The following is a 25690-nucleotide window of genomic DNA, read 5'->3' as shown; positions in this document are numbered from 1 at the left end:
ACCATTTTTTAAAAATTGAATTTCTTAAGACAAATTTGCTCCGTGATGAAAATTCATTTTACTGGTTAAGTGTGAAACACATTGTAGAGCGCTTTGGAAGGTTTTTAGTGACTTGAAAAGTGTCATACACATACTGACTATTTACATGTAATTCTTTATTACTATTCTCCACAAACAGATACAAAAACAAAAATAACAGATTTGTTTCTTTAAGCTTTCTTGTTGGAATGCAGTCTATTAGTGTCATGGACTTATTTCAAGAAACAAGAATACAAACATTAATCCTTATTGACACCAGGTAGAAAACTTTGGTAACAGCAGTATGTATGCACTCTCAAGTATGCAGAGTGCTACAATAGTTCATCAATTAGTTGGGATTATTTTCCATCCTTTAGGGCTTCTTTAGTACAGTGTTTTCGACATTTTTTGAGCCAAGGCACACTTTTTTTCATTAAAAACAAAAAAACTAAATCTTGAGACACAACTCTCCATTTAAATAATTTGAATATGTATTACTCGCACTTGTTTCGTGTTTACTTAATTCAAAAGAATAAACATTTAAAGGCACAATGTACATTATTTACCGCTTCCAAGTGGTTAAAAGAAAAACTTGTATAATAAAAAAAACAATGTTAATTTAAATAATAAGTAAAAATACATGAACTCTCACACACATTTGCATTTTAAAAATACTTGTAGGTCTAGAACAGGGGTCTCTAATCTTTTTCAAGCTGAGGCCGGCTTTTTGGTTTTTAATTAACGCAAATGGCACCCAGTTTGTTGTGAATTTCTATAATAGGAAATTAGCTAGATGGCTTGCAAAATATCTAAAATGTGGCTTGATTTTTAACTAAAGGTGAACAGGTAAAAAACTTATAGGGAGCCGGATAGCTAGCTAAAAGAGTAAAAAACATCTAAATACTAGACAGAAAGCAAAAAAAGGAAAAAAAATAGCTAGACAGCTAGCTAAAAAGAAGCCCAAAATTTAGCTTGATAACTACCATTCATCCATCCATCCCTTATCTGCACCGCTCATCCTCAGTAGGGTAGCGGAGGTGCTGGAGTCCATCCCAGCTATCTTCGGGCAGTGGGCAGGGGACACCCTGAACTGGTTGCCAGCCAGTCGCAGGGCACACAGAGACGGACAACTCACTCGCTCATTCACACCTAGGGACAATTTGGACCGGCCAATTAACCTGACATGCATGTTTTTGGAATGTGGGAGGAAACAAGAGTTTCCGGAGGAAACCCACGCAACCATGGGGAGAACATGCAAACTCCACACAGGAAGGTTCAATCTCATGACCTCTGAACTGCCGCACAAACGCTAACCACTGTGGTGCTGATAACTACCAAAAAGGGTAAAATCTTAGGTAAATAGCATGCAAAGAAATGTAAAAATCTAGCTAGATAGTTTGCTAAATAGCTAAAAAGGGAGTTAGATGGCTAGGTAAAACAGTAAAAAGCCAGATAAAAAGCATACAACAAAGCTAGATAGCTAGCTAGAAAGGAGCCTAAGATTAAGCTTGATAACTCGCAACAAAAAAGGAACATTTTGGCTAGTTAGCATGCAAAAAATGTAAAAGATAGCAAGATAGCATGCTGAACAGCTAAAATGGAAGGAAGACAGTTTGGTAAAAGCTAAAATAAAGTAGCCAGTTAGCTTGCTAAAAAAACTGCACAGTTTTTGTTCAATAGCTTTTTAAAACCCATCCATTCATCCATTATCTACACCATGACAGAATAAAAAGAAAACCACAAGGACAGTAACCAGAAATGGAGATTGAAATCTTTGAGTGGTTTGAGTCCATAGACAAAATGGATATAGAGTTTATCTGCAAAGTGTTCATTTGCAAGCTCTTGAGATAACAAAAGCAAAGAAATATAAAAAGGGCTCACGGCATCCACGGGGTGGTGTGCACATTTTCTTCTATTTCTTTTATGTGGCTTATATGAGGGGTACACACAATCAGGTGTGGAGAGAATAGGTAAAAGTGTCTCTTGCTCTACACTTGGTTGGTGCCCACTGGGGGGAGGTGGCATGCCAGATCCTGACATTTGTACTTCAAATTAAGTAACTAGTAACTGTAATTAATTAATGTTTTTCAGTACCAAGCCCAACACTACTCACAGCACAATTGCGTTCCCTGGCACAATGATTGAAAAAGCTTGCGTTAGTAAAGCCCATATATGCATAAAAGTGATGAAAGAAAGTGCAAGAGCATAGAGGGCAGAGAGTATCTTTTAGATCAAACTTCAAACAAAATAAAGTAAGAAAAGAAATCAAGTGGACTAGGAGACTACCCAGTTATACTGGAGACGGAGGTGTCTGTCTCACATTTGAGCTTCAGTGGCGGTTCCGTGTGGTCGGCTTCAGACACGTTTGCGGATGAAGGAGAGGACGCGGCCAAAGGGAAGGCCTTGTCCTCTCCGTTCACACTTCCCTCTCCTGCTGCGCTCTCGTGCGTACGCATGTGTTTGGCCAGATGATCGGAACGCATAAACAAGCGAGGGCATAGAGCGCAGCTAAATTTCTTGCTGCCAGTGTGGCTTTGAAGATGCCGCTGCAGTTCTTCAGAACGTGTGAAGCGCTTGCCGCAGAAAAGCCAATTGCAGACAAACGGCCGGTCCCCGCTGTGCCACCTCAGGTGAGCCTTCAGGTGAGAGGTTTTAGCGTAAGATTTACCACAGCCCGGGATGTGGCAGTTGTGCATGTGCTTCCTCCTGCTGTCATCGGCACTATGACCGAGTTGCTCAGCGTGAACGCAGTTGGGGCAGTGGCACAACGCCTGCCCGGCGCTCCTGGAAGAAGAACGCCTCTGAGATTTGGGCTTAGCCGGTGCAGCGTTATCCCGTGGCTCTTCCAATGCCAAAGTTCCTTGTTGCAAAACATCAGGAGCCAGTGGTTCCATTTTGAAGCCATCCAGAGGGAAGCTGTGATGTGAGTGTAAGACTGGTAGATGATGATTTAGAGGTGAGGCGCACAGTTGCGGGTCTGAAATGTAAGAACTCAAGGAGGGCTGTAGACCCAAGTTGTTCTCCGGAACCATAGAAGCTAAATCAGGGTTTTGCCCTGAGTGGAGGTCAATCCAGTTCCCAGACTGAACTTCCCTATGAAAATCCCACCAGGGATGGACGTTCATGTCATCTGCGCTGTCACTAGAGGATGCTGTCCGTAGCCAAGGTTCATAGTGGTGGGCCATGTGTTCCTTTGCAGGTGCACTTTTCAAGATGAGCTCAGCGGCGCAAGCTGTTGCTTATATTTTTTTTGTAAGTTTGTTGTTCAAATGATTACCACATGGTGGGGAGGCAGCTCTCTATAAAACCTGGAGACAGATAAAAGGCACACGTTTAACTTTCATTTTTTAAACCTAAGTTTGCTGCAAATGTTGACTATTTTCCCTCATATTTACAAACACAGTATTCATTTAAATTAGTGTATGTGTGCTATTTTTGTCACTTTACACTCTGCATGAGTTCCCCAGAGTTAAATAAACGGTACTTTACTTTTTTCCCTTACAAATGCACAGTTGATAAACAAGACAAGAGATTCAATCTTAGTGAGGGAAAAAAATATTGAGGGAAAAAACCCTTAATAATGGTTTCATAAAACCTTAAACCCCTGAATCATAATGTATCAGCAAGTCTCAAAAAAAACCCCAAGCTGTCCTGCTAAGGCACACTTTTTATGCCATTAATTTACTAGTCTGGCCTTTGTGAGTGTTCTTTCTACCATGTGGCCTATGAGCTCAAATAGGTTTGACACTCCTGGTTTAATGGTTCATGAAAAATGTTTTTTAAGTGGGAAGGACACATTACAGACAATGGGGACAAGGCTGGCACCAAATCAACCCATGTATATTAGTATTACGTTGTTGTTGTTTTTTAACCATTTTAAATAGAGTGTGTTTAAAAAATTAGATATTTTGAGATGCAAAAATATCACAGAGAAAGTACATGATTAATGAGGCAAATGCTTATAAAAACAACAAGCATATTGGCATGGCGAAGCCAGACTTGGAGTTGCCTGGCATTCTACTTGAGAGAGGTTGCTGGGGCCTTGGTTTGTTGAAAAAGCGCCAGGAAGCCACAAGAGAGCGCCAAAAAGCTGTATGATCACATGCAGCTCCAGAGATGCTTCTACACGAAAGCAGATGTGTATCTAGTTAGTTGGTCATTGAGGGTGCCTTGATACAAAACCTAGCTAAAGACACTACCGGAGGCCTTTAGTAGTAATGTGTACATTTTTGAGAAAATCGGTTCAGCCTGTAAGCCACTTACGAACACACAAACACACAAATCGGCATTTATAAAGTTTAGATTGGATAGATATTTAGATTAATGTTAAAGATCTATTCTTCCAAAACCGAATGAAAAATTCAAAAGCATGTGGATTATGTAAACATTTTCACAAATGTTCAATATGCGCATTGCCTGAGCCACAGCATACGTTAAGTCAGTAATCCAGCTTTTGCCAAACACGCTGAAGCATATTTTGGGTAACAGTCTCCAGCAGATTACCATTTTTTTTCTGACTGGTGTAAACATACCTTGTTTTGGGAGTCGGTCGCTAAGAAACCCTTTAAATGGAAGCTCATTAAACTATGTGAGTTCACAGTTGATATATTTTATGATGAAAACCCACTGATTAAACTGTAAAGTAAAAAAAACCCGCTAGCAAACCACTCGGAGAAAGTTGATTGGGTAAGCGGTAGAGGTGGGTAGATCTCTGCACACAGCGCAAGGCACGCCCTTTTCGCTCAGTGCAGTCTGCTCCCAAGCTAAATATGACGATATCCTTATCGCAGTATTTTGTGACATTTTTTTTAAAAGAACTTTGGTTGCACCTTGTTTTGACACAAGTATTTAATACAAAAAAATACAGTCAAAATCAGCCTCAACACTGAGAGCGGGATCCAAATTTAAAGTGCCCCCGCGACCCTACTGAGGATAAGCGGTGCAGATAATGGATGGATGGATATTTATATTCATATTGGACACGGGCTCTTGCATTATTCTTATTTAATAGATTTGTCAGTGAAATAAAATGTGCTGAAGAATAAGGTTTTGTCGGGAGAGCAGGTTTGACAGTTTTGCTGAATTCTGTCTTAAAATGTATGGTGAGGCTCTCTCAATTTAATTAAAAAAATATTTTACTTTTATGGCTTCTTGGGTCTGAAAGGTTCCCGACCTTTATAATATTTTCGTTCAGCAATTGGATGAAAAAGCCTGACGAGCTGCATATGGCCCACAAGCCTTAGTTTGTCCACTGTTTCCATAGAGGCAAAAAAATACAACAAAAAGAAAGTAGACAAGGATTCTCAGCATTGACCATCAACTATTGGCCATCGCGGGATGGTATTTCGTGTTAAACAGTCTCAAAGAGTTAAACATTAGCACTTAGTCTATTCATTCCATCAGTGATGTCACAATATGACGAGCGATGAGGTCATTTTTTTCTCCTACTAGATGACACATATGTCTTTATGGCACTGACGTTACTAAACTCCAGATATGCGTTTAAGACCAAATCTTATTTGATGTAACTTTTAGCAACAAACTTCACGGCAAAGACATCCCCAGATACTGCCATGGATACTACAATCTTCGCACTACATGGCCGTGCAGACAGATGAGAGAGGAAGACAGACATGTCCAGACAAGGGCCTGCCACTTGTATCGGCTGCCAGGTACTTCCCATAAAGGACAGTTATAGAAGATCTTCAAAAAAACAACATTGGTGGTGTTTAGACGTTAGTAGCAAAGGGGCTGGGGGGTGATAAATGCCAGTAAGGCTGGAAGACTGAATGGTGAAGTGGGGTAGGGTGTTGACAAGGGAGCTGTTTGGTAAAGGAAGACGTTGCACGGAGGTATGGCTGCGGGCCAAAATCTATTTGTACGTCTGAGGTTTGTAAAGGTGAGATGTAACCTGGCAGACAGGAGAACCTGTTTTTATGAATCACAACTTGATTTATCACCCGTCACACATCACAAGCCTTCCGGCAACGTGGTAAAGAAACCCCGTAAAAACTTTCAACTCAATCACAACAGTGGCACCAGTTCCAGTCTGTTGATGAAAGAGATCCTGGGAGTCGGAGTCAAGAGCAATCTTTATGAACTACAATACTAGACAGAATTGTGCATGCAGGTGTTTGATTATTAAAATGTTTCACTGGATATGTAGTCATGATCGCATGAATTTTCGGACTATATTTGTTTTATTATGTTGGACATTACATTATTCAATTACTACTGTATTTTCACTACCGTAGGGCGTTTCTGTGTATTTAACACATGCACAGGGCGCACCGCACGATAGGGCACCTGTGCCCTCTTCTGCGGCCTTCTGACAACAACACACACAAGCATACAAGTGTGCGTATGAAAAAAAAGCGTGAGCAAAACTGAGTTTGATTGTGGTTTACTAAAGTATTGATTACATAGATACAAACTGTCGGGTTTTGTTTTTCAGCTTCTTCTAATTGCAAGCCATCGATTTATTAATCTTCAATTCTCTTGCGTATGCTCGGTTTCCATGTCCTTCCGCATAGCGTGGAAATCAATGCACCATGGCTGACAAAAACATGGAAAGCATTCAAAGGAGGGACACTGAGGTTTTGGATTTAATCAATATTTGGGGAAACAACTCTTTTCAGCCTCCGGTAGCACAATAGCTTTTAAATTGCTAGATACGCTACGGCGTTAGCATCCACGCGTACAGCTAACAACGGACGGCAGTAGAACAGGAGGTAAAGCGCTCATCTTGGAATCAAGAAGTCCTCCATGTTATAAGTCAAAATGTCCTTGGACAAGACACTGAATCCCTAATGCCCGCGATAAGCAGGTAGTTGCCTTGCATGGCTGACGCTGCTATCGTTCTGTGAGTGTGAGTGTGTGTGAATGGGTAAGTGTAAAGCACATTGTAAAGCGCTTTGGGAGGTCTTCCGTGACTTGAAAAGCACCATATAAATGCAGACCATTTTACATTTAAGCATTGTGTGTGACGTACAAGTCGCAGGAGATCGCTTATCAATACATTCAAATGAATTTTGTAATTTTTGTTGAATTCACATGTTGTCTTAATGTATCTATCAATTTGGTGGCATTCCTTTTTCAAATACTTTTCTAATTTGTGTTCTGATTTACTATTAATGGGGAAACCTTTTTCAATGACAAAAATCTTGCACACCACGAGTAGAAAACATTTTAAAATGTTAATGAATTCTCACCTCCAGTTAATATTTTTAACGGGGATAGAATTACATTGATTGTCTTCGAGCAACATGGTGCAGATATGACAATAAATTGTAAACATACATTTCACCAAGTGTAATACTTCAATTTTCATCTTCTTTTTTAAATGATTTGAGGATGAAAAAGTTTAAATTAAAAACATTGTCAGGACCAGAACGGAGACAGGACCCACTTGCGTGATAGCAGGTTAGTCGGACGTGGAAGTGGTATTTCCGTGGCGAGCTATGGCGGTGTCGAGAGCGGAAAAAACAGGTCAGTAGCCGGGACAGAAGAGCAAAAAACGTGGTCGCGATCAGAAAATGGGTCGAAGCCGGGAAACAGACGGGAGCCAAAACAGGAGTGAGTCAGGGTCGAAAAGCTTGCCTAGCGTGAAATGAGGTTCGCAGACGGACTGACAACAGGTGACAGAAAGACGGGGGTTTAAAAAGTGACAGGGAGCCAATCAGCATCCGAGGCAGTTGGCGCCAAAGAAGAGGGCACAGGTGCCTCGCATCAGTAATAATGTCAAACATAGCACAAGGAGAGGAAATCAGTGCAAATAATCATAATTTCTAATAGTTTTATGTGATAAGTTTTTTCCTGTTTTAAGATTAGACACCGGGAAAGGAGATTGCATACGAGATTGTTATTCTAACTATATTGCACACTTTTCTTTGTTATTTTTAGTATCAACTGTGTATTTCATTGTCACGATAGGACAATCATGTAGCTGTTGTATGATTTCCACACTCTTTAGGGTGGATCTGCTATTGTAATCTAGGAGAATTAATGACAAAATATGAGAGGAATGAAAGGGCTTTTAAAACAGGCAGGAATGTCTTATCTGAAGTTATTGCATGCTCCTTTGTTCTCTTTTAAAATCCTACAATCTATTAACACGTTTTCTCCTCATTGTCAGCATCCATTAAACTTTACAAAAAATGTAGTCCAAGCGCAAACGCCTTGTTTGCTCACCGCAAACCTAAAAAAAATGCAACTACAACTTAGTTCCGTGCGACATTCCAACTACAAACGGCTCTCTACGCCTTGCAAAATGTCATTCGTCTGCAAGATGAGGAGAGGGCCTCTTTTGAAAGGTGACTAAAAGCTTGTTAAAGTGCAACATGCCTGCGGAAACTGACAACAAGCCGAAAGCTGGCCGGACTTGTGCACAATAAATTCCTCGCTCCGAACAATCTCGTTCACTTCCACTACTCCCTCATCCTTGAAGATCTACAATTACCTTTATGGCAGGAAACAGTAAAAGAAAAAAGTTTTAAGCTTGGAGATTTGTCTTGGTCTGTAGATCACTTTGAATGATACCATGTTTGACATAGCAAACATGACCAAGTCTACTATACGTACGCTCCTGAGGCAAATATAGGCGGTGTCAGGCGACTGACAGTCAATCTTTATTTATTGTAGTGATGGGTCGTTCGCAAACTAAACAACTCTGAAGTGAACTACTAGGGCCGACTCCCTTCCAAACAATCTTTCTTTTTTCTTTCTTTCTCTCTCTGCCTTTTCTCGCTCTCCCTACCTTTCTCTCTTTCTGTCTGTCTTTCTCTCTCTCCGTCCCTTGCTTGCTTTATCTCTTTCTATCTATGCCTCTCTCTCCCTCTCTTTCTCTATATCTCTGTCTTTCCCACTGCCTCTGCCTTCCTCTCTCTCTTTCTCTCTCTAACTCTCACTCTGTTTCTCTATCTCGATGTCGGTTTCACTCCCTTACTGTCTCTGTCTTCCACCCCCCCCACTTCCTCTCTGTTTCTCTGTCCCTCTCTCTATCTCTGAGGTGATCGTGACTAGTCAATATTGGTGGCTGTTGTAAGCTTGTATAAACAATTTGATTGTTTAAATTAGGAAAAAACTTAATGTATATTGAAGAAATATAGGCTATTGTAGTATAGTATTATAAAAAAAATAATAATTAATTGTGTGCATAATGTTTCATTATTATTGGTAATTCTGTATAACACTATAAACAAAAACATCTAAGGGTGTTTGGGAGCTGAAAGAGCTGTCTCTTTTCAGTGAGCAGAGCTGAAATAGGGGGTTCTTTAGAAAGAGCCGGAATTCCCACCACTATTTAGAGCAGGGGTCAGGAACCTTTTTGACCCAAAGAGCCATAAAAGCAAAACATGTTTTAAAAAGAAATTGAGAGAGCCACATCATATATTTTCAGACTAAATTCAACAAACTGCCAAACACGCTCTGTAGACAAAAGCTTATTGTTCAGCACATTTTATTTCACTGCATGTCATTTGATGAATTAATCAAATGTAAGAAATTGTAATAATGCCAAATCCTGTGTCCCAAATCAATTTATATATGCCATTTACCTATTTGTCTTCCACCTTCAGTTAAGAGTGTTGAGGCAATTTTTTTCCATGAAATTTGTCCTTAATAACGGTTTCAAAACAAATTGCATGCAAAGTTCTTTTGTAAAAATGTCACAAATTACTGCAAACTGTTAGGTTCTGCAGAGTTGCCATGGCGCCCAAATGACACCGCCCCTTGACACCGGCTGACTTACATTTACCGATTACTTCTGTGGGTACTTAAACGTGCTCTTTTGAACTGCGCTTGGCAAGATCGTTGTTGAAAACTTGTTTATGCATGGTTATACTTGTTGTGCTTGTTGGACTTTGTTGCACTTCGGTGTAACATTCTAAAAGATTCCTGCAAGTTTTGTTTCATTCTGGAAATGCCTAGTTTGTAGTTTTGCCTGTGTTGGACCCGTTTTGTTTTTTGGTCTGGTCCGTTTGTTTTGGACAATTTTTCTTTCTCAATTAAAGTGTGCGTACATCTACGCAAATGAGTTCCTACTTCCTGCTTCCCGATCCGTGTCATGACACAAACGATAAGCATATCGTCATATTCACTTTCGGTGTAGACTGCAGTGAGTGAGAGAGAGAGAGAGAAAAAGGAAGTGCCTTGCGCTGTGAGCAGGGATCCGCCCACCTGTACTGCTCACCCAACCAAAGTCGTTTGCCAGCGTTTTTATTTATCAGTTTAAATAGTTTCTTATCGAACTTCTGCATTAAGTTGCTTAGGCTTCATATGGACCAAAATCGGGATGAAATCACTTGACTTGAAAATCGCCTCAGAGAGATGTGCAATAGTTACATTTTATTTCGGAGCCATATGTACTCATGAAAAGAGCCATATATGGCTCCCGAGCCATAGGTTCCCTACCCCTGATTTAGAGTACACATAGACATTCTCTTCCTTTTTAATGGTCCAGTCGATTGGGGATGGATCCAACATGCAATGAAATCGTAAAGCAATTAGTCGGGAATTTGCTAAAGAAAGGCGCAGTACTCAGGGTCAAACAGATTTATTTCACGTGGGCCTGGAGCCACGACTTCTACTCTGTAATTTTTGAGGAATGTGACTCGGGCGTACGTCAGGATGGTCGCCTTTTCTTGTTGTAGGGAATAAACAAACGATGCATCCTCCTCCGTGATTGGGAAGGCTGAGAGAAACAGCTGGTGCAGGGAAATTGGTGTGGGGATGATGGGTGGAGTGGATTGCCGGTCAGGCTCCGGAAGAGGAGGACGGTGTTACAAGAAAAGAGATCCGGGGTCGTAAAACTTGGCCAAGACCTAGCACAGACTCCTGTTTTTCAGTTGAGGATATTCTTGTGCACTTTTCAGTTTACACTTCTGTTTTAATCACTGGGGTCCCCAGATCAATGAAATTATCCAATTAAAATTATTTAACAAAAGTTAATTAAGGTAATTTTCATGACACTGTAAAAAAATGCATTTAAGAAAAAAACTAATATTTCCGAGGACCGGTTTGGGAGCTGATTCTCAGTGAAGTCAGAAGAGCCGGTTTTCTAAATAGATCAGTCCTTTTGACAATGCCATAATGACAAGCCAGCAGAGCAGTCGTGTCAGCGTCATTTTCATGCACTTTTTAAAAAACAATTCTTTATTTACTGCGTGGTTTATAGAGTCGTACTGCCAAGAAACATGGCCATGGCAATAAATACAAGCATTTTCAAGCACTTCACCCAAAACTCAAGCATTTTCCTGACCTTGAAAACACAACATTACATTTTAAGCTTATTTAAGGATTTCAAGCACCCGTAGGGGACCTGTATCTTTCATGAATACAGGGTCCACTGTATTGTTGTTTAACATTGCTGTCGTGATTGCCTAATTGAAGTCACCTTGGGCAATCGTTTGGCGCGCTTGAGCACACTTCCTGATTGGCTGACGTTCTCCACTAAAGCGGTCTGCGTCCAGATATGGATGTTCGAGTGTACTCTTCGTATCCCTGAGGGTTTCTCCAGACTACAAGGTACCCACGACTTCTCTTGCCTGATTCATGCCTGCCTCCCGTTTTGACCTGTTTCCGTTCCACGTTTTGTGATCTAGTTTCCCGCCCCGGCCATCGACTTACCCGCTAAGCTGCACCTTCCCTCTATCCGTCACGGAGCTGCCATTCCACCCGAAGAGGCTGACAACCAACAAGCGCCGACGTCCCAAGCCAGCTCCAACAACTCTTTCCAATAAAAACTCTGAAACTAACGCTATTGGATCCGAGAGTCTGTTCTGGTCCCTGACAATTGCAGCAAAGTATAGTGCCAAACATTGAAATTGTGTTTTGGATGCGCATAAACCTGTGGATCAACTTCATACAACAGAACAAGCCAAGGATTTTGTTAATGTCATCTTTGTGTTCACAAAAACAGGGCCACGTGTCTTACAGTGAAAGACAAATTGTCAGTAAGTTAAACAAGTTCATTATTATTTTGCTACTCATAGATTTTGAGGCATTTTAGTATGAAGAGAGATATCTATAATGTAAAATTGGGTCTTTGCCTTAACGAACATCAGCAAATTTGTTTACGGTAGCAATTTGCCATCAACACAAATTGAGTGACAATGCAAAGTCACAGAGTTGTATAAATGCCCCATGGGTTGCTAACAGATAACTTCAAAGAGTATGAGGTAACTACAATGGATTCCATTGTGGATCTTTCAGTGGTTTCACCTTTGTGTTGTGCACGACGAGTTTTTTATTTATGTGAGCTGAGCTGGTTAGGTTTGATTCTTCGTGATGAAATGAACAATAGGAAAAATAAAACCTATTATGTAATACTAAATATTACACATATGTTTATGTACATGTAGGCCTACGATATTAGAATTAGAATTGCCTTTTTTGTCATTGATATAAACATTGTGAAATATTGTATGTGACGAGATTAGACATGGCACACCAGGGTAAAACATATACTATAAAGACTTAGAAGAGAAAAAAGATTAAACGCTATCAGGATGAATAGGCAAAAAATAATCATAATAATTACAACATATTGCTGAGAAAAACAGGACTAAGTTATTATAATAATAATGCAATGAAGAAAAATACTGGAGTGCAATGTTATAATAATTCAATGAAAATTAATCAAAAACTTAGCAGCAGCAGTTAAAAAACGACAACGATATAATTTACAAGGTATATATCTAAAAAGAAAATTCCTGTTTCATGCTATTAATAGTATATATTTTTTCACAGTTTCATTTAGCAACAACAAAAAGAGAAACTGAATGGAACGGAAGCACTGTGTGCCACAAATGAAGTATGATAATTTTAAATGGAGTGAGGAGAGTCACTGATAAGTTTTTGATATTGAACACCTGCAAAGGAGATTGCATAAGATGCCAGTTTTGTTTGAACTATTATTGTGCTCTGTTGTTTGTTATTTTGAATATCATGAACTGTTTACATCGTTGTCACAGTCGGCCAATCATGTTGCTGTTCTTTGATTTTGACACCCTTTAAGGCAGATCTCATGAAAAGAAAGGGTTCAATTTCTTATCTTAGGTTTCTGCTCTCACCGGTTCTACTTGTAAGTTTAAAATCTATTGAGGTCTTCTAGGACTGCACGATTAACCAAAATCGAATCACTATCGCGGAGTAACGCAGTGCAACAATCTAACTGCAAAACACTGCGTTTTTTCAAGGATTCGTAGTTCCAGTTTTCTATTTGAGTGATGGAGTGTTTGGCCAACAAGAATTCTCACATTTCAGGGTTTAACAGAGCCAGCCAATAAGAAGCAGGTTTTAATGGCACAAGCCAATAACAGCGGGACAAAGTTTGCAAGACGTGTGTGCACAACTTTGAAATGCTGATGTCGGCGCTTAGTCAAGCAGCTGGCCGCATAACTGGCCACCAAATCAAACACGTCAGCCCGTAGCTTTAGTGCTTCGTTACGTTTAAATTGACTTTATCAATTAAATCGGACTCTGAGGAATGTCAGAAGAGCGCATAGAAAAGCTGATCACCAGCTAGTGCTCCCTGGATTTTTATTGCGTCCAAGAATTGATTAAGGCGGTGTTGGAGAGGGAAAGCTAACAACTAGGCTAACAACTCTTATGCCATCACTGCCGAATGGGGCTAGTTACTAAAGCCAGATCCATTACAAATAAAACAGACAACTTGGAGCTTCTCTTCAAGGAAAAATGCTACATTTGTGACTCTTGTATTTTAATCATCAGAGACCTTGCAGAAGTCGCGGGGACCCGACTAGCGTGTAGCTTGCCAGCCGCTCTCTTAATCATTTTCTTACACTAAAAGGAATAGCCCTCTAATTTTGTTGTCTTTTTGGCATTAAAGACCATTTATTCAAATGCAATTCTGTTTTTATTGATACATCTGTAGTTGATATTTTGTTACAGTCGTATACTCTCAGTCTCTAAGTACGTAATCTCAAGTTTTGTTAGCATGTCACTATGTTTATATTCTCCCCGAAAACAAAAACTAGCACAAAAAATGCACTTTTCTTTTCAAATCGAAAATCGCATTGAAATTGCAATTCAGGTCTGAAAAATCGCAATTAGTTCAGCCCTAATGTCTTCTTTCCTTATTTTGAGTATTGGCTAAACTATAAATGTATCAGCTACGTAGATTCGCTGGAATTAGCTGCTTTCAACAGATCAGCTGTTAGGAAGATTTTGTCCCAGCCTTATCAAATACAACAGTTATAAAAACTAAACCCGCCGTAGATGGGCAAATTCAGTCTGGGCATGGAAATAATTTTTTTCCTGATTTTCAATCGAACTAATTATTGGAGGTGGTGAAGATACTCCAAAGGGTAGGTGAGATTTTATAGCAAATTTAAAAAGAAATACCCATAGTAAGATCATTTAAAAGCAGCAGTTATATTTTGTCAGTAATTCAGCAACACAATTATTTAGAGAAAACATCATTTTCTTCACTCTATTGAGAGCAAGGGTGGCCCCATTCAGTTTTTGGGTTAATTTATCAAAAAAATGGGTCATTTTACAAAAACAATTGTGTCATTTTCTTTAAAATAACAAAAAACTGTATTTTTGTTGTTTTTGTTTATAAATAATAATCCCCAAAATTCGGCATGTATTGTACAAAAATGTTTAAAAAAAACACCAAATCTTGGTCTTTTCAAATATAAAATATTATTTGTACAAAACAACTAAATACGTAATGAAAATTTATTTTTAAACCTAATTTTGGGTTATTTCACTATGTAAAGGAGCTGAATTTGAAACTTTCTACTCTCTGCCGCCAAATCCATAGTCAGCTCATTAATGATACGCGTGTAAGTACGTGCATTTCTCAGACGCACCCGAAAAACTTTTCTTTTTTCATCTTACTTGGGGTTTAGGTTGGCGTTTGGACTCTAAGGCCTCTTATTACTTTCACTATTTTTGTGCTACACTTACAACTTAAAAAATGACTTACAACTTAATAAATGAATACCTGCACAACAGAAGCAGCTTGAAAAAAGACTACAATGATGATTTCAGCCAGAAGATGGTGTCAGCAAGTAGAATATTTAGAATATACCCTACCTTTAAAGAGATTATAACCCAATCATGCAGATAAGACACTTGAGTTTGTCTTCAGCAAAAATGTGCCGAAAGGCATCAATTTGGAAAGGACGAAGGTGACGTGTTCCCATCAATATCGAGCAATCTTTGTTTTGACCTCCACCAATATTATGTGATCATTTAAAAAATATGGGGAGGGCGCAAGAAGATTTCTTCTTCCGAGGGGGGAGATGACAGAAGATTAATTGAGAATTGCAGTTTTAACTAGCCAGACATCTTGGGTGCTAAGCACCCCCTGTTTGGGTGCTGAGCACCCCCTGTTTGTATATTCTTTATACCATTGGTTATGTACAATCCTAATAGCATTCTTCTGTAATCAAATAAACAATTCTATATTGATTTTTTTATGTATTCCCCCAAATTTCTAAAAAAAATACTTGAATATGACAACTTTGGTGAACTGTACATCATATAAGGGTCTTTTGAATTTCTGAGCCATTGTACTCATACTATAAATGCGATTGAGTACAGCATGCGCGTAACCAGCCCGTGTATGAAATTCAACCCAAGCACCACCAAAAATTTTACCATTTTTAAAACGCTCTTTTCTTTAATAAAAGACAGGATAGGCTTAAATATAATGAAAAACGCTAGCTAAAATATAAAAAACAAAGAAAAATAAAACAAAAATGTGAACACAGCGTCGGAAATACTCGACTGCGTTTCACTGTTCAGTCCATTTGATTCCTGGAGGTGCTCTCGCTTCTCTTTGGCTCGGCTAGTGTCACTTGCGGCATAGCGCTGGAGTCTGTGGAGGCTCCCGGTGTATCACGGTGAGAGTATGATATTTTGGAAGCCAAGAGTGCCATCACAATTCAACTTAAAAAAATGAACATTCTATGAATAAAAACTGCATTAAAACAAGCATTTAATTGATAAAAACGGCTTTTAAAATAAAAAAGGCTTAAGATGAGTATTTTCTTTTATTATTTATAAATAATTGAATTTCATATGGAAAAAAATATTCAACCATTTAACCTGACGGATCAGCACCCCCAAAGCTCTAAACCTAAACTCGCCCCTGGAGTATAGTATGAAGTAAGTAAAAAAACAACAACAACATTTATTTCGACTAATTTCTAAAGCAAAAATAAATATTTCAACTTTTACGATGATGGTTTCGGGTTTTTTTCTTGTAGGCATACTTGTACTTAAGAATGCTGTAAAAGCTATGACCTGCTAACCTAAACCCCAAATAAGAGCTTTAAATTACAGTCTAACACCTACTTCCGTGGCGAGCTGTTTGTGGCTGTAAAAAGGAAAAAAAAAACACATTTTCAGAATGTTCGTCCAATTCTAAGCGTGTAAAGTCAGGTTGTTAAATCCTGGCATACTCAATCAATCAATACATCTGAAAAACGAGAACACACATCAAACGTTACCTGTTAGCCTTTGCAAAGTGACCTTTCTGTTGAAAAAGACGATAAAGAAGTATTAGGCTGAACCGAGGTTGCTTCAACTTGTCTCCCTCTTTCAGAAGATCGGAAAAAGTCCAAAATAGAGAAATTTCCGCTTCATACTTCATGCGCACAAGTTCCACGCCAAGCAACTGTGCACTTAAAGTGCCTTTACAGTTTGGCGACACATTTTGCAGAGTTGCGCGCGTCTTGACTGAATAGGCCACGCCTATCTTGGCGTCCGTCCGTATATTACCAAACGCATTTTCGTTATATTTTATACTAAGTTCCGTGTAATGTTTCCAATAGCAAATGTTCAGTATTTTTGAAGGAAGAGATACCCAATGGAACTGTTTTCCACCCAAAAAATTTTTTTGGGAAAAGTACATTTTATTCTTGTATTTTGTAGATTATTTGCTGTTGCACTGAAAAGTAAAATGTTTTAATAGACATTGTATTGTGCATACAAAGTTGCTGTATATATATGTATATATATATATATATATATACAAAGTTGCTTTTATATATATATATATATATATATATATATATATATATATATATATAAAAGCAACTTTGTATATATATATATATATATATATATATATATATATATATATATATATATATATATACGTTTAGATTAGTTTAAAGTTTGTAGAGTGAAAAAAAATAAATGTTATTATAATTTAGTAGAATAATACATGAAAAAAAGATTTTGTGCAGAAAATCTAATTATTATTACAAATGATCGGAAAAAAGGGACCCCCCCAGAACCTGTCTTTTGTTTTTTGTTTCTTCCTTAGCTTTTTTACTTATTTTTTTCACTTTTTATTTTGTTCTTCACTTTCCTTTCATTAATTTTATTTTTTCCTTCTTTTGTTTATGACATTTTCATTCATTCTTTTAGTTTTGGTTTCTTTTTTCCCCTAGCCATTTACCCCTTTTTTCTTCCTTAATTATTTTTTTCTTCATTTTCCCCTCCCTTTATGTTTTTTCTTCTTTATCCTTTTTTTTTTTGCTTTTACCTCTTTCTCTTATTTATCCTTTGTTCTTTTATTCTTTTGTTTCTTATTTTTCTGCTTTTTTCCTTGCTTTACTTTTTATTTTCTTCATTTATATTTTTCTTGTCCTTTTATTTGTCTTTTTTTTAGACTGCCCTCACCTCTACATCCAGTTTTCTTTGGGTAGGCAGACCGTGTCAGTGGCTCACTCCCCACCCCTAACATTTAGTACTTTTGTGAGTATTTTTAAATCACTTTACTTTGTGCTTTTACTTGAGTAGATTTGTGAAGAAGAAACGGTGCTCTTCCTCCTCTATAATAGATTATGCTACATTGAATCCGTTACTACGCAACTTAAATCCTCTCCACATAAGTTGGCACATTTCTCCGAGTTCTTCGCTTGCTTTTTTTGTCTCCTATGAGAGCCAATGTGCGTCCCAAGCCCCGCCCATTTTAAAGTGGCAGCGTCACATACCAGGCAGTTGGCTGTTTTGAAGCAAACCTGCGGGTGTGGGATCAGCCATGGAGCCCAACGGTATATCAAACCTCAACTGTATTAATGTGATCTTATTTGCTTTACCTTTTCAATAGGTTGCTGTTGTATTTTTATAAATGCACGCTAAGTTTATTGCACTCTTTTTGTGGCTGGATAAGGGGCACTGTTAAAATTTGTCATTTGTATAGCGCTCTTACTCATGAAAACACGTTTGGACGTTCTCCATTGTGTATGCCCATATTGTTTAAGTATTATTGTACATAGCTGCCGTGTTGAATTTAATGGAGCTGTGTTCTTGTTTGGATGTTTGTTAAGGAACAAATATGCCAGAAGGCTAACCCAGAATGTCCTGCATATCTTCCCCTCGTATAAGTGTCAGAGCCAGGACAGCAAACAGAAAATTGCGTAACGTTATTCACAGTTTTATTGGGGAAAAAAAGATAGGAACGCACACTCGATCCGGAGATCGTTGGTCGCGGGGAGTAGGTTGCTCAGCCGCGGAAGTGAGACTTCCGTGGCGAGCGATGATGGTGTCGGGAACGAAAAAGAGTCAAAATCAAACAGATCGTGGCGGGAGAAAAACAAGAGCCAAAACACAGGAAAAACGGAGATTCGCAGTCGCGCCGACCCAAGGCAACTGTCAGGACAGCCTTTAAATACTGACAGGGAGCCTCTGCTATCGAAGAACGTAGCATCCAGACTTTTATCTGTCAACGAGTTTCAGCTGGCGCCCACGGGCGGGGCCAATTGGGCGCCATGGCAACCGTGACAGAAGCTGGCGCCACACGGCGGAGGGGAGGGGGGACATTGGGCGCCGTGGCAACCGTGACAATAAGAAGACTACACAGCCTTTACAGGCACATTATGCATCTTTGTTGTTTTTTCCAATCCTCAAAAAAATAACATCAAATATTGGATTCCCTAGTTGTATATATTTAAGTTTATCAAAACAATAATTCAAATCTACTATTAAACATGTAATTTAATGTTGATTAGATGGATTCTGGTCATTTGATGATTTGATTGAATAGTTGTTTGATAAAATAACTAAGACGTTGCTACAGTTACTCAGTACTTGTGTAGTTTTTTTGGATGACTACTTTTGTATGGCATTTATAGAGCTCTTTTCAAGTCACTGAAGACTTCACAAAGTGCTTTACAATGTGTTTTACTCCTACCCATTCACACACACACACACACACACACGCACGCACACACAGTCGTGTATATCACAAGTTCCAACGTCACTCCATTTCCTTTTGCATTTACAGTATTATCAATCAGCCCCCACTGGTAATTCCTCACCTGTCACAACATGTTAGCTGAGCGGCTTTAGACCAAAAGACAAAAAGAAACATTGGGAAATCGTCGTGATTCGTTTCCTATTTGACTAGCATGACTTTGTGTTTTGGAACCTTCACAAAAACGTCTGTGGTTCCGTAAAGAATTGTCATATTATTCTTGTGGTGTAACTTCAGCAGTTAATATGTTTAATACTTGTAACTGTGGTGTGCACTATTACTAGTGCAATAGGTCAGGTTGAAGCTTTGAATGGTATGTGATATATTTTCTCCAAGGTTTAAGTTAGATATCTTTAGCAGGGGTGGGCGACACCAGGATTTCTGGGTGCATTAGCTCAATACTGATCCCATACCCTTACTTTTTGCTCTGAAACGTCATGATCAATAAATAACTCAAACCTTCTCCCTTGAATTTGTTTAAAATTAGGATAAAATCAGCAGATTTTAGACACAAAAGTAAACAATTACATTGAATACTTTAACAGTACATAAATAAATATAAATATCTATATTATAACTGTTTTAGAACAAAAGTAAAAGTCAAATCAAAATAAATTAGCAAAAGTTGAAGAAAATGTACTTTAAGTTTTATACATATGAATCAATGAAAACTTTATTTCGAACATTAAAATAAAAACGGGACAAAAACAATGAGCCAACAACAAAATAATGTCACATATCATGTTCGAATAGTGGTAGTCAGAAGCAGATGCTTATTTTCCCTACCCCTTTATCTTCCCTATTAAATACATTTTACAAATCCTCTTCTCATCTTGTGTCTAATATAAACAAATCTCAAGGATATACTTATTACATAGGTCAGATATCAATAATTATAATAATTACTATAATCAAATATTTTATACACGAATGTTCGTAATACCTAATAGGAAGATATGCAGGACATTCTGGGTTAGCCTTCTGGCATATTTATTCCTTAACAAACATCCAAACATTAACACAGCTCCATTAAATTCAACACGGCAGCTATCTATAATAATACTTAAACAATATGGGGCATACACACATACTTTTCCTGGTTGTTCTCACCTTAGGGATTTTGAGTTTACTACAGCCCCTCAAGTTATAATTGCCCCCTTTCCGAGTGAAATTTTTTTGGATGTTTTTTGGCACCATGTTTTTGTTGAACTTAAATAACAGTTGTGAAATGAAAAGTTTTATTAAATCATCCAATTTTAATAATTTGATTAAATAAAATAAAATGAATAAAATATCAGTATGATCCCGATAGCCTACCCTGTATATGGTTCTTATTGCACGTTTTTGAAGGATAAAAAGGGGCTGTCGTGAACTTTTGTAATTATTGCCCCAGACTTCTGCACAATATGTTAGGTATGGCAGAACTAGAGAACAATATAATAAACAGGAGATAAGGGGTGGGATTTAATATGTTTTTTTGACCCGTTCCCTGTCAGGCACACTGTCATGCATTCAAGTTATATTTACGTGTATACATAAAGAATGTAGCTGAAATTAATAAAAATTAATAAATAGTGAAATGAACGAAATTATAATGCAAATATAACAAAGTCAAAAACACCTTCTGTTGCACAATATTTCGAAAATGAAGTAAAAGTGCTTTTTAGTGTAAAGTATACGATACAAAAACCTTGAACAGTAAAAAAATATACAGTATAATAATTTTATTGCAACATCTGCTTCAGAACAAAAGCCAAGATGGTTAAACCCAAAACAACAGTAATGTAACAAAAATACAAATACCATCTAAAAAACAAGACATTTAAAATACCTTCCATTGAACAATATTTTTAAAAAAAAAGTCATTGGAGCAAATAAAGTATAAACACAATTGGATCAAATTGGAAAGTTACAATGTATGCATAACCTTACAACCCACTACAACAATACATACAATATAATGCAAAACATTTTCATGGTGATGTTGTAATGGGAATTATAGTATTGATCCAATCCAAGTATTGAATTTTATAGACCATTTGCACGTGACGTCACGTTTCCTGCCCTGGCAGAGTGAGACCCATGACCGACGGCAAGAGGCACCCTAGCGGACAGCATTTAAATGAGCTTTTGAGCCAAAAGAAAATACAGAAAAACCACGGCAGAAGAATATAACCACGGATTTTTACAATGGAGATTTATTTTTTTATTGTGATGCTTTAACTGGCAAAGTTCTAAGCCCAAGACAGAAGATGGCGATGTTTATCGACATTCAAACAAAGGGACTCTAAGCCCTCAAATTATTCCAGCATTCGCAACGAGCATTTTTTAAAAAGAGTGCTGTGGCTAACTTAGAATCTTCTGCAAAATGTAACTCCCCTTATGCTTCTCCGCTCTGTTTTTCCGATAGAAGGAGTGTCACGATCGTAGTCTGTTTACTGTGGTTATTAAAATATTGATTGCTGTAATTGAAACAAAAAAACAAGATCCTGTGAACGGGGTTCAGACTCTGCACAGAAGTGGAAATTAGCCATGAGTCACGCCAATAACACTCAATGTAGCTCCTGTAGCTAGAATAAAAATGATAAACAGTTACAGCAGATCTGAGATTTGATGGCACCCATGACAAAACATATTAGCATACACAGCTAACGTTAGTGTCAAACCATTGCAATAATGCGGTGTCTCCCTGCGCCAATGAACAAGGGGTAACGGTAACCAAACCAGCTACGAAAAACTTTCAGACTTTTATTAGCTTTTACATCAACACCGGTGTATGGGTATACTCCATTTATAATATAATGGTAGAGAACGTGTGGACTGAAGTTGGGTTTACTGGACAGTTTGTTTAGATATGTGAATATGTCAGGAGGATACTACTCTTTGTGCTTTGCGACAAGGTGAACCACCTCATCCGACTGATGAACTATATCTCTTTGGTCATCACCAATGGTCTTGAATAGTATAGGTTTTGTTTGTCTTACTACAGTTTACTTCCATCCGACATGGTGTCGTCATGTGGTTAGGTCGCATGTGCGTAAATGGGCAATACATGAGTTTTTGTCATTTTTGTCATTCTTGCTTTTTCACTTTGTTATCCCATTAAACCCTAGTATTGTTTTCTTTTAGCTTGCTATATAAATCAAAATCAGTTAAACTGTAGTCAACTAAGTCATCAATTTTCTTCATCCGTGTTAATTTTCCAAAAACCCACGGGCTGTTCTGGCTCACAGCTTTAAGAAACGTGCTCTCCATCACACAAGCAGTCAGTTATAATGCAGGCCCCTTCTTCTCCTGCCTCCTCTTTCAACTTCAAACCTAGTCATTTCTTCAAGCTTTGCTTTGATTGTGGTAAACACCTGTATTTTGCCAAGGGGAGCTTCCTCGCCAGCCCCCGCCCCATCTTTGATTGTTAAACAACACTGGCGCCATCACCGTCTGTATACACATCTTCTCCTCCCATTTTCCACCTTAGCCTTTTAACCACAATTTCATTGCTGGGAATTTTTTAATTGCTTAAGTGGGCTCTCTTTTCCATCCTTTTGTTGTTTTGCTTGTTATAAAAGTTGTATGGTCAATGAAAAGCGACACAAAGCCAACTCAAAGTTTACAAATGTAAGGTACGGCTTTTGACGGAGGCAGACACCGTGCATTTTTGTCATCTTACCAGTCGTCCTCCAGGAAGATGAGTATGATGATGCTAGACATGATCCCTCACCACCCATTTTGCACTGTCAAGTGAATATCCTTCTGGATTTTCAACAGCTGTTTAGGTACCTATTAAGGATCAACCGACATCGATATTTCAGGGCCGGTACCGATTTTAAGTATTAAGAAGAGGCCAATAACCGATATTTGGAGGCAATATTCATTTGCTGTAAACGGTTAGAAATTGGTGTAAGAAAAATGTATGAAAAATGAAACAAAGAATATTTGTTAGAAATTCAATTAAAACCTGATTAGCGCTCTGAAACTTTTTACAGTTAATACATTTGAGTTTCAGGGCAACTAATATGACTAATATTTTACTTTCACATAACTAATAAGTCCCGCGACCCTAATGAGGTTAAGCGGTACGGCTAATGAGATGAGATGAGATAACTAATAAGTGTGATATTTCTCTGTCGTCTCCCAAAACCACACAACACAATTGGTTTGAAATGTGTCTTACTATGTGAACAGTAGATAGGGGAGTCAGATTTTAAATTCAATCCCAACATTTGTTTACATGGGGTAATCCAATAAAACCAGGGTCTCATCCAAAATGGTGCCTTGGTTAAAGCGATCAGTGAACAACTATGTACAATAAACTTGCATTACAATCAGGCTACTATAGTACACTATATAAAGCCTACTTGTGTACGACTAGCCTTGGTCGTGAATATTATAGCGTTCAGCTACACTGGGTCACCTCCAGTGTTGGTTGGTTGGTTGGTTGTATCCCTTAACCACTAGGGTTGTGGGGGCACCATTTCATGTGGTGTGTCTTGGGCAAGTACAGCCTGGTGGCGCCTATCTCTTACTAAACGCATTACATGGACAACAATCATTTGTTAGTTTGTTTTAATCACGCCAATCAATATGATAAACACATTATACATACAATGATTGCGATACTTGTCTATTGAAAGAGAAGCGCTGAGAAGCATAACAAATCCCGAGTTCACTTTTGGATGAAGGGAAGCCAGATTGTCAGGACCAGAATGGAAACAGGACCCAATTGCGTTACGTTTTTCACAAGTTTTATTAAAGGAAAGAGTAAGGGCTGCGCCCACGATCCGGAGTTCGCTAGGCCCGGGAAGCAAGTCGCCTTCGTACTCAGATTGTGATCCGAACACGGAAGTGGATCTTCCGTAGCGAGCAAAAACGTGGTCGGGATCAAAAACGGGTCGTAAGTCGGGACGGGAGAGGAGACGTGGTCGGGATCAAAATGGGTCGGGGACAGACAGGAGCAAAAACGGGACAGGTCAGAGTCAGGATTGAAAAAGGCTTGCCTAGTATACACTGAGCTTCGCAGGCGGACTGACAAAAGGGGACTGACAGGACAGGGTTCAAATAGTGACAGGGAGCCAATCGAAAACCTGTGGCGGTTAGCACCAAATGAGCAGGCACTTTACATCTGTAATCATGACACCGATTTCTCGGAGAAGTCGGAATTAGGCACAACACTGACTGCTTCCGCGTGTTCCAGACGAAACATGCTGACTAGAATAAGCTAACTGGAAATGAACACTGTGAAAAGGTGAACTGCAACTGGAAGTTATTTTACAACACAACAGCGCTTTTTCACGAGACACCACGAGTCAAATGAAAATGCTACGAAGGAGAGCTATGAGGTTGCGACACTGATCAGCAAGCAAATTCAAACCTTTCACAGAGGGGGGGGGGGGGGGGGGATTTATTAAAGACTGTTCGAGGAATCCAAGATTGAATAATCAGCCCTCACACATTTTCAGTTTACCAAATCTGGCAGGGTCCCTTACTCAATAAGAAAGCGTGTGTTTTTTTTAAGAGAGCCACTTCACATTATAAGACAAAAGTCAGCAAAAGCCTCCCAAAACAAACAAAATATTTTTTTCAGCGCATTTAATTTCACTGCGTGCCATTAGATGATTTGATAAAATGTATGAAATAATAATAATACCAGAGCCTATGTCCCATATCAAGAAATATACCACTTTAAACTTGTCTCCCTTCCAGAGTTACTTAAGATTTTGAGGCTTATTTTGTCCTTCATTTTTCATTGATAATGTTTTCAAAACAAGGTGCAAGCAGATTCATTTTGTTAAATATGTTGAATAAACACTGCAAACGAGGATACTGACGTATTTGCCTTCGGTGCAGACTGTGCTGGCCAGAAATAAATGAGTGCACAGTGTGCATAGTTCCGCCCACCTCTACCAGTCCCCCACTTAAATTGCTCTGTGTGCTTGGCTGGAGTTTTTCCGAGGTTACATTTTGTTTTGTGGGTTTTTATCATTACGTTTCTCAACAGTGCACATAGATTGTTTAATGAGCATTGATATAAACGATTCCTTAACAACGTACAACCAAGACGGGGTCACCTGACCCGTACAGTTAAACTGTAGCGAGCCGATGCAGCCGCAGCCAAACAGGGCGCTGCCATTTTAGACCCAACTTGCTGTGTTGGGAGTCATTAGGTGACCAAACCCCTCAATTCCAACCCTTAATGCCGAGCGCCAAGCAGGGAGGCAATGAGTACCAATGTTATAAGTCTTAGGTATGACTCGGCCCAGGTTTGAACCAGCGACCTCCCAGTCCCGGAGCGGGCTCCCTACCATCTAGGCTGAAGACATGATATGAAGACATGCGACGTAAACGACTTGGAGCAGAACTGAAAATGTACACTGTTGAAAATTGCTTTAGCTGTGGAGACCAAACATTGTTTGCTTTCTGAAGCCAAAGGCATTA

General features: G+C 38.8%; 1 protein-coding gene and 1 long non-coding RNA gene across 2 annotated transcripts; one reads left to right on the top strand and one right to left on the bottom strand.

The window, feature by feature from the left end:
* Positions 1-134: 134 nt before the first annotated feature.
* On the bottom strand, positions 135-16665 carry sp6 (Sp6 transcription factor). Its single transcript, XM_088343201.1, has 2 exons — positions 16503-16665; positions 135-3326 (listed from the first exon to the last, which is right to left on the bottom strand). The coding sequence occupies exon 2, from the start codon at positions 3201-3203 to the stop codon at positions 2301-2303; it is 903 nt and encodes a 300-aa protein (XP_088199327.1). The 5' UTR covers positions 3204-3326; positions 16503-16665; the 3' UTR covers positions 135-2300.
* LOC148361829 (uncharacterized) lies at positions 5499-11717 on the top strand. Its single transcript, XR_015851055.1, has 3 exons — positions 5499-5690; positions 11407-11541; positions 11619-11717. It is a non-coding gene; the product is annotated as an uncharacterized LOC148361829 (long non-coding RNA).
* Positions 16666-25690: the final 9025 nt, after the last annotated feature.

The sequence above is a fragment of the Urocampus carinirostris genome, chromosome 8, assembly GCF_059441175.1.
Source record: "Urocampus carinirostris isolate Australia breed hairy pipefish chromosome 8, RoL_Ucar_1.0, whole genome shotgun sequence".
Lineage (NCBI taxonomy): Eukaryota > Metazoa > Chordata > Actinopteri > Syngnathiformes > Syngnathidae > Urocampus > Urocampus carinirostris.
Note: the sequence above shows the minus strand (reverse complement) of the source record. Positions and strands in the feature narration are given on the sequence as shown.